Source organism: Ceratosolen solmsi, unplaced genomic scaffold, assembly GCF_000503995.2.
Source record: "Ceratosolen solmsi marchali unplaced genomic scaffold, CerSol_1.0 scaffold47, whole genome shotgun sequence".
Classification (NCBI taxonomy): domain Eukaryota; kingdom Metazoa; phylum Arthropoda; class Insecta; order Hymenoptera; family Agaonidae; genus Ceratosolen; species Ceratosolen solmsi.
Window position 1 is genome coordinate 4,758,015 of NW_011948419.1, and position 16,998 is coordinate 4,775,012.

Here is a 16,998-nt window from a genome sequence, read left to right on the forward strand (position 1 = left end):
AACAAACTTTCATACGTCCTCTCGTCACGGAAATAAATAACCGCCCAGAAGCACCGTGAGTAGAGCGAACGAAGCAAGTCAAATTTATACATGTTCTAAACTTTCCCAGAAGTTACACGTCTTTATCTTTCTATCTCGATGTTTCATCCATCTCTTTACAGTTTTTACTCCTATTGGATTGCATAAAATGAAATACAATTTCATTCGCTTATTCGTCTAAATTTAAGAATTGTCAATCTCTTTGAATTGAAAAATTATTGAATTCGTATATATATATATATATATATATATATATATATATATAATGGTAATATAATATATATTATATATGCACACAAAAATTTTATTTTTTTGGATATTAATGGTTATTGTAAAATTTTTTTAACCATAAGATTGATCAACCTACAATTTAATATTTCTAGTATTAATCTGCACTACATATTTACTATATATTATAACGAATATATATGCTAATAAATATGAGAATAAATATATATAAAAAGTACGCAAAAAGTTTAAAATTTTATCATGTATTATTAATGCTGAATATTTTTTATTTTTGTCGATAAGCGAAAAAGAGTTTTTGCTTTATATTTGAAGAAGTGTTGAGAAAAAGAAAGTCTAGAGAAAGAGGGAGAGAATGAAGCAAGAAGGAGAAAGCGACAGAAAATTTCGAAGCGAATTCTGAAATAGTATATGAGCCAACGCCCCAAAATAACAGAGATATGCATCATTAAACTGTATGTGAGAAAAAATCATTGTTAATAAACTGAAAAATCTGGGCGTTATATACGTCCTGTGGTTGACAGTACGATGTTTTTGAGATGAAAACTTTTTGATGTATTTTTGGCATCGGCACTGAGTAGATACGCGGTTTTAATTTAATACTTTTTATTGAAGCAAAGATATATATTTCGAATAACATCACCAGTTCGTTAATTCATGATTATTATTAAAATTCAAACACTAAATCATAACATCTCATGCTTTTGTTATGTTGTATACTTAACTTTATTACTTCCGTTATTTGAATTTGATATTTTCTCATTATATGGATTTACATAATGTAATATCAAGTAAAAGCTTAATTTATCGAAATTAATTATTTAATTTAAAATATATATTATTAATTATATGAATTCTAGAAATTCAACACGTGATGTAAATTTTGCGTGATAGTTTAAAAAAATTTTCTTCTATTTATTTAAAAACAAATTATGTAATTTATAATAAATATACATTTGTTTATTTTTATATAGATATTTTTAAGTTGTATAGTTTTTTATATACAAGAAGAAAAATTTCTTTCCCTTAAATGCATTGATAATTAAAAGACCAATTATGAATTCAGAGAAATTGAGAAATGTAAACAATATTCAAATTGTATTGATGAATATTGTTATTTGTTGATAAAATAGTAAATGAATATTTTTATATTTCTTATATTTATATATTATACATGTTATTTATTTATATATCTTATATTCATATATATTTATATATATTTCTTTCGACCAATAATTACAAATCTAAATCCATCTATGTAGTTTTCTATTTATGGAATTAATTAGCCGTTTAATTCACTATTTGCAAACGCACTCTAAAAATAACTAATTAATTGAGGAATCTTGAATATTTTTTATTATAAGAAATAAAACATTTTCTAGAATGTAATAATTTAAATTTCTTGATATAAAAGCATATATAATTCTTCTGAATTTATGAAATGTTAAAACGATTAAATTATTAAATGTTTAAATAATAAAAAAAATTTTATATAATAAAATATATATAATAATTAGTTTTAATTTTCACAAATTTATAAAAATTTAATATTTATGTAAATTCAAATTTTTTAATTAATTAAAATAAATGTTTTAAGTATAATAAATCATTATGTATAATATTTATTTCATATATTTAGTTTACCTCGTATCACACAATGTTTTATTATTTTCATACAGAATTTCAATTTTCATGATCAATATCATTGCTTATACAATAGAATATCAACTAAGTAATGGTTTATACATATATATATATAATTTATGGAAAAAGTTTTAAAGTAAAATTATTTTAAATTATTAATTTTCTAGTTTGTATAGTTTATGAATTCAAATTTATAAGAAATTTTGATTTTGAATTTTCCAGTATTAATAGATAAAATATTTACAGATGAAATAAAATATCCTATGATCGCGATCTTTACTATGATTAAATAAATAAATTTCAAAATTATGTCAATAATGTTGCAAAAATTTTCGTTAAAAAATAAAATTGCTAGAAGATGTTTAAATCAACTTATTATTTGAAATTATTTATATATACATCCATTGTAATCTCGACGTTTGAATGTACCTTGGCGACTAACCGGTTGGTCGTACATCAAATTTAAGCGTCAGCACAATTAACAAACGAATTCTCTTCGAGGAAGCACTTATCAGGTATGCGTTTCACAAGTTCAATGTTGAGAGGCAAACAGGTCGTTGCTCGACGTGACCCAACTTCAAACATTTACCGGTCAGAGGTCGTGGCTAACGTCAGCAACTTCTTTTATAAAAAATTTTCATGGAGAACTTTCCACAAGACCTCTGAGAGTCAAAAGCCAATCCACGGAGGCATATTTTTAGTTACTACGAACTCTAAATATGGATGCAATCAGTTACGACTATTTCCTCGCAGTTTCTTGTGCATCAGGAGAGATACTTGATTTGTGATGCGCATGCCTATCCTTATATAGAACCGGAGTGAAGTCAGATACGATAATATGTTAGGTTTCGGAACTTAATCAAAGATATATTTTGCTAGATTATATTTACGATTGTTTAATCAGAAATTGTTTAGAAAATTTTTATTCAGAAATTGCTTAAAATAGCTATTTAACATTTTGATCATTTCTATCAAGATCGAATGATAATATTTAATTTACAAAACTAGATGCGATATTTTAATAATAATAGATAATAATTATAATAACTAGTTAACAAAAATTGATAATAACTAAGAATAATAGTGAATAATAAATATTATAAATTATTAAAAATATATTACAAGCCATATCATATTATTAATAGTATTATATCTAGATGTTTTTTTATTGATTCTAATCGAAGAAATAAAAAATATACTTTTTAATTTTATAAATTTCATAAAATTATGCAATTAAAGAATATAGCATATTGTGAATAACTCAATTATTCGCAACTATTTTTAATTAGATAAAGTCGATACATTTCAAAATGATTAAGGAGTATGTAATACTCATATTTATCAACTAACATCTTCCTTTGATCAGAAATCATTAAAAAAATATTATAAAATCAGCACTTATTTAATGTACCACTTAATTTCTTTATTTCTTCATGAAATTATATTTTATATATTCGCTATATTTTATTTGAAATACACGATTACAGGAATAATTACAATTATATAATTTTAAGTAACAGTTTCATTATAAAATATTTATCATTAATCGAATTTAATTTTTAGATATTTTAATTTTAATATAAATAAAATTGGATTAAAATTTAATTTTATAAATGGAATAATTGAAATTTTTATGAGCAATTTATAGTTTTTTATTCACATTTTTTATTCATATTACTGTATTTTACTATACAAATGCATTTATGCTCAAAAAATTTATATTACTTAACTTATAAATGTTATATTTATAATTGATTAAATATGTTTCATTATTCAAATGCAAAGATATTTATATATTTGTATCTAGTGGTACATTAAAAGTTACATGAAAATTAATTATTAACAATGTATTAAATAATAATAAATAAATTAAAAAGATGAATATATTGAAAAAGATGTTTTAATAATAAAATAGTTTACAAAAAAATGTATGATGAAACCAAAAGAATACTGTCAGATATTTATTTTGAGATTTTTATATTCATAATAAAATAATAAATAATTTTATACTAATAAATTTAAATATCCTTCACGCATTACCTTCATATTTTTGTATATTAGTAATTTTACTGAAAAACAATTAAACTCAAAATACTTTTTTGATTAAAATACCTTTAATTAAACCTGTATGAAAATTACGCATAATATATATATATATATATATATATATATATTCATCGGTAAAAATCTAACTTCACTTTGTAATAAATAGCATTTGAATAGCGATGACGAAAAATAAATCATCATATCTTTTTTTGAATTTTTGTGGAAATGGGACTTATTGATCTTACATAAAAATTAAATCAATTTAAATATCAATAATTATGTTTTAAATGCAATGCTACAGTATGAGGTGGTTTCTTTATTAATTGGTAAAATTTATAAATTTGTGCAACAATATTTCAGAGCAATAAATTTTTAGCATTAAAAATGAATGTTAATTTTGATGAAGACTAAAAATTTTTTTGCATACTGAATCACAATATAATTATTTTATTTAAATTTAATAATTTTTGTAACAATAAAATAATCATTATAATCCAATATAATAACAGTGATAATTAATTTTTTTTACGTATTCATCAATGTTTTGATTAAAATTTGTGTTTATCAAAAAATTATTTACACGACTATTAGAATAAGTTTAAATGATTCATTATAAGTACTTTGCATTAAACTAGATATATTTTTTATGCATGGAAAATACACCATATATTTTTTATATCTGTCATTCGATCATTTAATTCGTTAGAATTATTCAACACTTTTCCTATTTTAATAGAATATTACACGGAAATTAAATTTCTACTGTATTTGATTATAATAAGCTTAAACTATATCCTATTATAAATTGTATTTTAAGCTATCGAAGGAAATAAAATATAATTTTAAAATTTTTTATAAAAAATGTTATTGTTTATTTGACGTAATAAGAAATATAATATAATCCTGTTTTATTTATAATAATATTTATTTTCAAAAACTGGATAATTAATTTTGATGTAATAAAGTAGAATTTTTGCCAATTCACAGGCAATACTATTAGAAATGTGAGAATTATTTCAAAATATCGTAAGCTTTTATAACAGGTGTTATATGTAAGTAATAAATCCATACGTACATGTTATTTTTGACAGTCGGTTGAATTGATCATTTTAGTGGACATTTGTATTATATATTGCAAGATTTTAGTACACCTATTATAGGTTAACAAATAAACAGTTATAATATTTATGAAATATGTGAAAAGTGTGATTTATAATATCCTAAGATTTATTTAAGATTATATGATGTTTAAAAAAAAAACTAATAATAAATCATTGTTGTATGGACAGATCATAACGTTACTGATAATATATACACCAGTACATGTGTGAGAGATTTCCAACTCAGAAAATCGATCGAAATTAAATGAAGAAATTTTGTTAGCAAGCTGTTAAATATTTGCGGGTGGTCCTTCGACAGAGAGGACGAGTATGGGTATATAGGAGGAGTTGAGATTGGCTGCATGCCAAAGATGAAAATGGAAACACATACAGACTTTTTTCCCATGTAATACACGCGTCATCCTTGGTCGAATGTTATGTTTATTCTTCATCTGGTTTTTCTTTAATTGGAATGTGTAATAATCACATAGCATATATGATGTGAAAGGTACGTTAGGTATATGGAAGAAAAATTTAAAATACACATACATGTATGTGATTTTAATGCATGTACACTATGTTACCTTTAAGCCTTGAGAATTCAATGCACGCGACGAAGTTAATTTCTCTCCCGTTTTGGTCGGAACTGCGTTCTCTTTCTTTCTTATTGATTTCAATTTTGCCTGCATTTGGAATGTATGTGAAACAGTCACAACTTGTTAGCAAAGATCTATAAACCTTAAAAATCACTGTAGGTATAATATTGTACTAGGAAATATTTTTCCGATAATGTATTAAACATTTACCTTCTATATTGTTTAAATTTATTATACTCTTGAATTGTTCTCTTATCATTAAGCTTGTTTACATACATAAATACACACGCGTGCACACACAAAATTTAATGCAAATAGTGTAATGTATCTAACGGTTACTATAAATATATGAAATATTTCAAGAACCAATTTTTTAAATTATTATTTAAATATTATTCGATAGATATAAACAACTTTTAATAAAAACTTGATTGCCCTTTTCGCAAAAATTATTATTCAAATAATTTTGATTTGTTATTTGTAAGCAACATTTTCTATATGTTTTAACTATAGAATTTATTTTAATAAAGTATTTTAAAAGTAGGTACAGATTTATTTAATTACTTTATTAAAATAAATTGATAATGATCTTTTGATAAAATTGAATAATTATACCTTCAAATCTAGATACTTTTGAAATTCAAAAATTTATAATATTTAAAAAATTTGAAGTAGTTATATTATAATTGTATTCTTCGTGAAATTGAAAGGAGAAAATGTACTTAAAATATAAACTTTTCCTTGTTTGAACTCCTTATAAATTTGTATTCCTTACAAATTTTGCATTACCATTTTTTAATTCTTTTTCTTCAATAAAAAAATCTTTTATTTAAAAAAAAATCTTGTTTTATCCTTTTGAAATAAATGTACAGTAATAATTTTCTTATATTTTCATAATAGTTATATATTTATAATACTATTTTATATTTTCCTTCTACATTATTAATATTTAGTTTGTTACTATCAATTAACTTCTTAATAATAACTATTATTAGTATTAAGTAACAATATTCTCTGTAAAAAATCAAGTTTAGATTAATAATAGTAAAAATGAAAATATATTATAGATCTAGAAAATATATTATAAATTATTATTATTGATTTTTAGTTAATTTTTAACATGTAACTAGATGATTATTTTGTATATATTGTCAAAAAATTTATCAATAAATAGAATAAATAGCTTGTAATAAAGCACGAACATTCAATTATAAAAATTCAATGAACGGCTTATATTTACGGGTTGTGTTTTAAAAATATGACCGTAATTTATTTTATGAGCGATAATAATAACAAAGCTAGGAAAAAAATGTATAAAACCTCTATAGTAACATAAATTTTCTAGAGCTTGACGTACTAATATTTCGTAAGACTTAGTTACAGAGAATCGATCTTTTAGAAAGGATAACGTGACCATCGATTTGAAAATAACCAACCATAAGAACTTAAACAAGAAATAGAAATGATCATTTACAATAATGTAGTCAAAGTAACTGCGGGTTTGTATATATAAATGGTTAAAAGTTACATACTGAATTTCTATAAAAAATGAAGGCTACGCATCTTCTTTCTTTTCTTAAATTCAATTTCTAGTTATTTGAGGCAGATCAAATACATGTATTTACAAATATGACATATGTACCATATACCCATTTTATGCTATTAATTTATTTTACAAATTTTTGAAACTCGGCTATATGCGAAGTATTATTTATTATTAAGTATTAGTAAAGCAAGAAGATTTCGATCGTTCTTAACATTTTGCGCATTCAATTTCAGATTAAAACACACTATTTTAATACTACTCATATTCACATTATTAGCTGCGACGATATTTATTTTACTACTTTTATAGATTTCAAATAAAATTTTCCATTGATAATAATTTTAGCATGTATATTGATAATTTTTATTAAAGATTATTAAATATTCCGAAATAATCCTAACATGTATGAAATATAAAATATTATTCTTACATATATATATAACAGCAATGCTATTTTTATGCTTATAAAACTTATTTGTTTCTTACATCCTTCCATTAAATTTCTTACACAGTATTAGTATTAAAATATACCTGTCATTCATAGGAAAATTATATTTAAAGTATTTAAATCAAATAAAAAAAATTATGTTTAAAGTTTAGATTATTAAGAGTTGCTATAAATGGGACTAATATCTACAATATTTATATGAAATATAAGACCTGGAATAGTCTTAAATAATACATAAAAGTATTATTGAACTGATAATTAATAAATTGTACTACATAAATAAATTATTATATAGGTTAGAATATATTAAATTGTTGTTATTAAATATGTAAGAGTTTGTCCCTGTAAATGACGTAGATAAAGTGATATAGTCACGGTAAATGAAAAATCAACTATACATATGCATAATATACATAAATAACTCGATTCAATAATAGAATCTTTATATATTTTTAAATAGAGCATACGTATATTCATGATGTTAAGATGTTCGTTGTAAATATTTTAAGTAACGTACCTTTCCATGAAGGATATTTTATATATACTGTTACTTGCTAAACAATATTCAGTGAATTATAAATTATTATACAAATATTCTGTATTTATATATATATATATATATGTCATTTTTATTATTTTTGTTTTATTTTTTATTAGATAAAAAAACTAGTATCTGCATTAAAATATTTCAAAAATTTAATTAATTTATAAGTTTAACTTAATTGATAATCACGATTAAAGTACATTCTTGAAATAAATATTAAATTTTTTAATTTTATTGAAATTAAATTATATATATATATATATAAACTGTTTCTTGTAAAAATAAATATTTTCTTATATGAATATTTTGTATTAAAATTGTAAATTAGTTAGCATATCTTAAAGATGCTTTAGAGTTTGAGTAATAAATTCATATCTTTTATTCATAAAGCATAATATTATTGAAATTGACGATAATAGAATGTAATTACATCACTTGAGATATTGTAAAATAAATTAATAAATTATATTACTTAAAGAAGGTTTACAAAAAAGTGATAGTAAAGTTGAATAGAAATAAAAGTCAAGTAGGAAAAAAGAGTAGGAAGGAAGGAATAATAAAAAAGAAAAAAATATAAAAAAAAATTATGACAATATAAGAGAAAAATATCTTATATAAAACTATAAATATATATAGATAATAATTAGCATTAATGTAATAAAATTTGTATAATACAATTACAACGTATTAGATAAAATAATAAAATTTCAATTTTAATAAAACTTTGTTTTATATAAGGTTTATATACAATTTATACATTATATAAATTGTATACCAATTAAATAATAATTAAGTTATAGAAATAAATAACATAATTTAATTTGAGTGAATGTATTGATTAATGAATTAATTAATAATTACTTTGAAACCATTCTTTCATACCTTTTTAATAGACTATGTTGTATATTGCAATTTTTCATTATTATTGATAAATTAATATTACTGTCGTAAAATTGTCTTCAATCAAAGCTTAAACATTAAAGGTTTTTAATTATTACATTTTCGAACCTATGTTTTGATCTTACCTTGTTCAATAATTATATTTCTTAACATCTACAATATTTAAGCAACATAAAAATAAAGCAATTTTGGGTACCATTATATAAGAGTAAAATAGCGATACAAGACAGGACGCAAAGCAATGTTTCAATTCGATAAACAAACATATGCGCCTGGAGAATGATAGCTAATTTGTAGGTGTTTACAAGATAGTATAGCGTGTTGCAGTAATTTATCCTCGCTTAGTCCAGATCTCAGACTATCATAAACGAACGGCGTGTTCCTCCGTACCTTTGTTAACACAAGGGTCCGCTATTTTCAAAACGCCGCAGAGCTTAAAACGTTATGACGTTCGTAATTAAGTAGTAACATTTTTGTATGGATTAGTTGTTTTAAACAGAAATTTAAAAAGTCCTTACGAATAATTAAATAGCTAGTTTGTCAGAATAATGAAACGTATATTATGCTTTTTATTTGACATATTTTTTTAATAACTTACTCAGGCTTGTGCTTATTTAAAATCTATGAAAGAGAAATTACTGGGAATAAGACGACGCGCACCAAATGGCGTAATATACTGTCACAAAAATAAGTTTGACAGGTGCTTTGCCTAAGTTCTCTGAGTATAGAGAAATTGAGAACACATACAATCTAACTACCATATAATCAATTTTTATATTATTTTTCTGCATGTCGAATTTGTTTATGTTTCGTAATCATATTTCTAATAATTATTTCACATAAAAGGAAAAATGAATAAATCTTTCCATAAATGTTCATATTTTTTTAATAATAATAATAGAAATTAATTACTTTGAAAATTAAGTTAAGAAATAATGTACTCTTTATATCGTAACAATATTATAATATATGAAAATAATAATAACTAAAAAGATTTATTATATTAAATGATACTATTATGTTAACCTAATAAACTTTTTCATTTTTGAAAAATCATACGTTAGCGCGAAGATTTACATACTATTTAAATGAAAATCAATTAAATTATTGGTTCATTTATAAATAGAAAAATTTGTTTAGTGTATTCCTTTTATTCCAGAGTGGAGAATACCTGAGATTAAAAGTTTTGGATGTACAGCCAGAACTAACAAAGCTGGGTATTTCACTAGAGGAAGCAAAAGAGCTTTTAAATGCCCATAATGAAGTACTCTTTCGATTGCAGGTAAATATATAACAAATGTTTATTGCACCATCAAGATACTAATTCAGTAATTATTTCAAATCTCGTTTAGTTCAATGAGTAACGAACAATTTCTTAATATATATATATTAATAATATATAATAATATATATTATATTATATATATATAAATATATATATAAATATATATATATATATATATAATAAATATATATATTATAATAGATAAATAGATAATAATTTGTGAACTGTATTCTTTTAAAAAATCAATTATATTAATAATTAACTAAAAAATTCAACAAATCCAAATTAAAAAGACGCGTACACAAATAATTTATATAGATAAAATTTAATTTGTTTAAAATTTTTCAACTTTAATATAAAACAATTAATATTGATGTAAATTTTATAATGTATTTATTATATCTTTTTAATTTTTCATTATTAATTAGAGCAAGCAAAGTCCGGTGGAAGAATTGTTAAAAAAGGCTGACCGAATCATATCGACACAAAAGCCAAAAGCAGAAGTATATAAAGCAATGGCCGAAACTTTGGCCAGTGCTTGGAAAGATGTAAATGAACTATTAGAATGGAGGAAGGAAATTTTAGAAAGAAACGTTATTTTTCATTGGTAACGCTCCAATATATATTTATATATTTAAGTAATAAGTATGCTTTAAAAATCAAGTTTAAAATAACGATTAATATTTTTCTGAATAAATCGATGTGGATAGTTTTCATAATGAAAATTTAAGTAAAAAATATAAATATAAATATTATAAATAACTGCAATATATTAGATATCAATATCATTGTATATTTTTATTTCATGTTCTTTTTGTAATAGCAATAAATAAATATTTCATAAATATTAAATAATCATTTATACAATTCAAGAATATACAAATCTCAAAAGAAGTATAAATAAACAACGATTGATTAAATATAATCTTATTGAAATTTTATGTTCAAGGAACTAGATTATACTTATCATGAAATAAATATACTATAATAACGACTATATATGAATTTATATATTTTGTACTAATACTATACATGTAATATATTTAAAATATTAAGTCTGAAAAAAAATTTTCAATGTAATCTATATAAATTTTCGTAATAAAATAATTAAAAAAAACCATCCTATTGCAGTCGAGCATCCGAATGCAGGGAAAGTATGAATGCCTTAGAAATTTCTTGTAATGATAAGCTTTTACCAATTGAGATCGAATCAGTAAAAAACTTTTTAAAGAAGATACATGAATTAAGAAAAACAATGTTAGAAAAACTGATGGGTGCTCTTAAAGATGGAAAGTCTTTATTAGATAGATTACGAGAAATTAAGAATGAAGGAACCATTGATTCCAGACCTGACAGAATAAAAGCCGATGCTAGGAATGGTAATGAATAATTATAATATATATATAATATAATATATAAAAAATATCAAATTTTTTGAAAATGATTTCAAATTATGTATATTAAAAAAAATTAAAAATTAAATTTTATAAATTTTATGTACAAAATTCATACTAAATAAATGAAGAATTCTAACATAAATGTCATATTAGTACTAGTATATATACAATATTTTATTTATTTAATATAATTTTTATTAAGTAATCACATAAAAATAATTTATTCAGTATAAAAATAAATGTTAATTAGTATATGTCTTGAATTTAAATTTTGTATTGCAGTACTCATTGCTAATAAAAATATTGTTTTGTAATTCCAATAGTTTCGTTACATTTAATATAATTGTTCTCGTTCGTTCTAAAATTAAATATATAAACTATTGTCTTGGTAATAATAACTTTAGGAAAACTAAAGAAGGTGAATTTTCACTGTAATCATAAACAATGTTTGATATTAATTTTGTCATTTTGTCATTGGTAGCAATACATAAAGTGGAAAGTTGGTTGGAAGTACTTCACGACAAGAGACGTACAATCGAAGTGGCATTCCGCAGCAGAAAAATAGAACTCGAGCAATGCCTAGCACTCGCACTTCTTGCTACTGATTTACGTGACCTTGAGGATATACTTAACTCCAGGATAAGAACGTTATCCAATTGCCGTGACAACCTCGGTGATTCATCGGCAAGTGCCGAAATATTGCTTTTCGAGCTAAGAAAAGTACAAGCTGAAGCTAAGGTGTGTGTACTTTGATAAGCAACTTATTCGATAAACCTCTCGGAATATACTTTGTAAAATCTTTTTATACTCAGGTGATATAAATTATTTTTACTCGTAATGGATACTTAGGTCAATCTCTCATGTTTTGCCTATATTTTTAATCTAAATATAAATAACGTTATAATAAATATAACATAGAGAGATATAAAGATAATATCTTTAATATGCTGTTAATAGATTTTATAAAATGATAATTCGTAAAATATAATTTAGGTTTAATATATATATATATATTATATTGGTAGAATTTTCAAAAAGAAATTTAATGCTTAAATCTAATAAATACATTATAATTATTTTTTTTAATTAATTCATAATTCTTTATCGTAAAAACAATTTTTTTATAATACTAATTTTAACAGATTTATGTTTTTTCAATACACCCACATAAATAATTACTTAAATTATATGATTCCAGGTGCATTGTATTAGACTTAATTTTCTCTTATTTATTTCATAAATTTGTACAAATCAACTTTGCAATTTTTTTCATTACAAAATTTAATACATAAATTCCTATTAAAACTTAATATCCTTATGCATTCGTTATTAATATTAATGATGTATCTGTATATACCTGTATTGAAATTTTTAATTAACTTTTACATACATTTTAAAGGACGTCGATGAAAATAAACTATGCATTAAAATGAATAAATGTCATAATAAGGAAAATCAATTATTGAAATAAATTATATCATTTTAGTGAAAAGTTTTTGCTATAATAAGCATTGCAGATCTTTTATCATGAATAAATTATTATACATTCACTCATAACTCATCGATTTCTGCTGGCTCAATAGTAGTATATGAATACGCGAAAATAAAGCATTACCGTTTTTGCAGGATCTCCAGGATCGAGCTATTAAAATAACGAAATCAACGGAACATCTAGTATCCATGGGTCACTTTGCCAGCGAACAAGCGACCGATCAAGCTTATGCAATACTCGGGATTGCAGCCGATTATATTAACGATCTTGATCACTACGAACACATGCTAAATCGAGTCATAACATTTTTCGAAACTGCTCGATCAGTGAGTCTTCTTATTAATATTCCTTAAATCAATAACACCACTATTATTTATTCTTATTAGTGCCAACAAGAATTTGCTTTTCTTGTTTTTAATTCACTTAATTGACTTTTAACATTATATGACTAGTTGCACGTATTATATAACTTTAATTACCTTTTGAAATATTTATGATATTATAAAAAATTGTCGTTTTTTATGAGACAAGTAAGCTTTTTAGTTTGAAAAAAAATTATTATAATTCCTTATTATATGAGATTTAACTTTTTTATATTTAATTTATAAATAAAATAATATGCTTATAAATTAAATAACACTAAATGTCTTAGAAATAGACATATAAATGAATATAAAAATAAAATGATAATCATAATTGTGAATATTTAAATATTGAAATATTTACTTGGACACGTTATATTACTTTTAATTTTTTATTGTAATATTTATAATAAAATATATTAAAAAATCTATTATATACCATATCATTATTTGTAAAATAATTTATTAGTTTCTTTTAATAGATTATAAAATCGTTTATGATTGTATTTGTATATAAGTTTCAATAAAAATATTTTTCACTTTAAACTCAATTACTCGTAAGAATTTTTTATTTGAAAAAATTATAAGCTTAGAAATAAATGAATGAGGAAAGATAAATAATTATTTTAGGTATATACGAAATTGGATCAATTAGAGATTCAGCTGGCCACGACAGAGCATCTTCCGCATTCATCTGGTCTCGTTCGTCTTCATGTTCAATCGGTTAAGACCTTGGAAGACATAACATCGGCACCACTAGTCGAAGGTCACGCCCTTTTAGAAATTACAGGAAGAGGAGTGCCTGGTACAGAGGTATACCATACTCACTCTCTCTCTCTCTCTCCCTCCCTCTCTCTTTCTCTCTCTGATCATCAGATTCTCTTGATTGAGATTTGAAATTATTTTGCTGTAGTCTGCATTGCGATCGAAATCCATACAAATTATTCATTAGCATGATTTTTCTCATTTATCGGATCTTAATCTGTTGATATTATAAGTTGCAAATTGTGACAATAATTTTATTATGAATTTTATTCCTTCACGTAGAATATCAATAAATGTATTGTGTATATATATATATATAATGTACTTGCGAAAAAGAATATTGTTTATATATACCATTTTTATTATTTCTTTATGATTACATCAATATTATCTACGTTCATTATTTTACTAGGGCATAAGACGTACAGTGGAAGAGATTGAAGATCGGAAAATAAAATTATTTGGTCGCTGTACAGCTCATCACGAAGAAAATGTGCGAATTTCACACTACATTGGTTGTTTCCTCGAGAAATATGCGGGATTATCAACTTGGCTTTCCAGTATTGTTGAATCTTTCTTGAGGGGTCACCAGGATATGGGTAGTAATTTACCGATGGCTCAAGATTTTTATAAGGTATATAAATTTATATAATAATTTATATAATAAAAAAATTTTATTTTATAAAATTGCCAAAATCTTTTATAATATGAACTGATATATATATATATATATATATATTATATAGCTATTTAAAAACACAACTTATAAATAAATTGTTTCAACTCATTCAGAAAAGTTATTTATTCAAATTTTTATTTGCAAAATCTAAAAAGATCACGCGTATTAAAAAATTAATTTTTTATATATTTCTTTCATTTTACAAGGCTCATAATTATTAAAATATAAAATTAAAATAGTCCATGCTGTTAGTATAACATTAGAGCTATAAAAATGTACAATAAATATAAATATACAATACGATTAAAATAATTTAATCGTTTTTTTCTATTTATAATTATTTAAAATTGAATAAAAAATATAAAACATTATATATACAACATTATAACACAAATTTACTTAAATAAATAATTTAATTAAATAGCTTCATGTGCAACTTTTGGATGATCTTGATAAACGTGCTCACGAAGTTTATCAACTCGAACATGAAGCCATCCCAGGTGATGTATTAGAATATCTACAGGAGACTGAACGAAGAGACATCTTTGGCAAGATCGAGGCTCTTAAAAGTTCTTGGAATATGTCACGCAGAGCTTTAGAGGCCAGATTAAAGTTGGCCTCGATGTATGTGGATTTTCATAAAGCTGCATTTGATTTGGATGGAGAATTAGATAAAATTGAAGACGCCCTAAAACAAAATGGAAATAATATGAATGATGCTTATATGAAAAATTTAGAAAATAATTGGGCTGTCTTACAACCTCATTATATTAATCTTACTACTGCAGGCAAACAATTTTTAGATGAAAGTACAAAGGTAAAAAGAATATAGTATAATTTCTAATAATCATAATTATTTTACCATTATTAGTTGTTTTAAGACAAACACTTTTTTTATAATAATAAATTGAAATCTTATAAAGTATATAGGAAGTATAATAAAAAGTTAAAGGAATCACTTACATTTTTCAAGTTAATACTTTATTAACATAATAACTTTATATTAAATTTTAAGAAGCTATATATTTACATATTTAATTCATTTTAGATTGTTGATTCTTATCTTGATATATCTCGAGCTTGCCTCTGCATTGAGTCAATACTGGAAAAATTTGGAAGTCGTCAATTTAATGTAACACAACAATATGAAAACTTAGTAACGACCGTAATAGCACAAAAAGAACTTCGAATTGAACAAGAAAAACGTTTAGAAGAAAGTACAAAAGTAAGTGAGCTTTTATTATTTATTTAAAAATTTTTAAATACAATTTATGTAAATTTATTGTTAATTTTATTTTAGATTATACAGTGGGTTTATAAATTCAAAGAAAAACTTTATCCTGTGATAAATTGTGAATCAACGAAGCCAATAGAAATAGTGAACAATCTGGAAAATACAAAAATAAAAATTCTTCCTGAACTACATGCCGTCGTTATTGAATTAGATTTAAGAATTAAAAATATTGAAGAATTTGCAATAAAAAGTATATATTTATATTTTATTTTTCAAAAGTTGAAAATAATATTTAATAAAAAATTTAATGAAACATTTTTCCTACTTTTTATATGTAATATTTGATACCTTTTGAATACAATTTTATTATATTTTATTTTTATAAATGTATAAAATTTATTCAATTTAAGTAAATTAAGAGTTTGTACTATTATCTATAATTATATATTATAGAAATAATTAACAATTAAAATGTATCATATAATATAAATAATTCAACAATATTATTTGTTTACACAATAGATGATGATTTTAATATAGAAATTAAAAGAAAATTGTCTGAAATCTCAGAAAACCTTCGATCGACATCGTCAAATTATAAATGTCTCCTCGATGATCTCATTTCTGTATTTGAGAAACTTGCGCAGGTGTGTTAAGTTATAATTACTAATTATA

At 22.8% G+C, this 16,998-nt stretch overlaps 1 protein-coding gene across 1 annotated transcript in view; it reads left to right on the plus strand.

The window, feature by feature from the left end:
- LOC105360797 (coiled-coil domain-containing protein 141-like) overlaps positions 1-15,833 on the plus strand; it is a 20,416-nt gene extending 4,583 nt beyond the window's left edge. The window contains exons 2-10 of the mRNA XM_011497798.1: positions 10,269-10,391; positions 10,823-11,001; positions 11,526-11,773; positions 12,273-12,529; positions 13,418-13,609; positions 14,276-14,458; positions 14,823-15,044; positions 15,514-15,713; positions 15,827-15,833. Coding sequence (XP_011496100.1) covers positions 10,269-10,391; positions 10,823-11,001; positions 11,526-11,773; positions 12,273-12,529; positions 13,418-13,609; positions 14,276-14,458; positions 14,823-15,044; positions 15,514-15,713; positions 15,827-15,833 — 1,611 coding nt within the window. The remainder of the gene's footprint in view (positions 1-10,268; positions 10,392-10,822; positions 11,002-11,525; positions 11,774-12,272; positions 12,530-13,417; positions 13,610-14,275; positions 14,459-14,822; positions 15,045-15,513; positions 15,714-15,826) is intronic.
- The last annotated feature ends 1,165 nt before the right edge of the window (positions 15,834-16,998 follow it).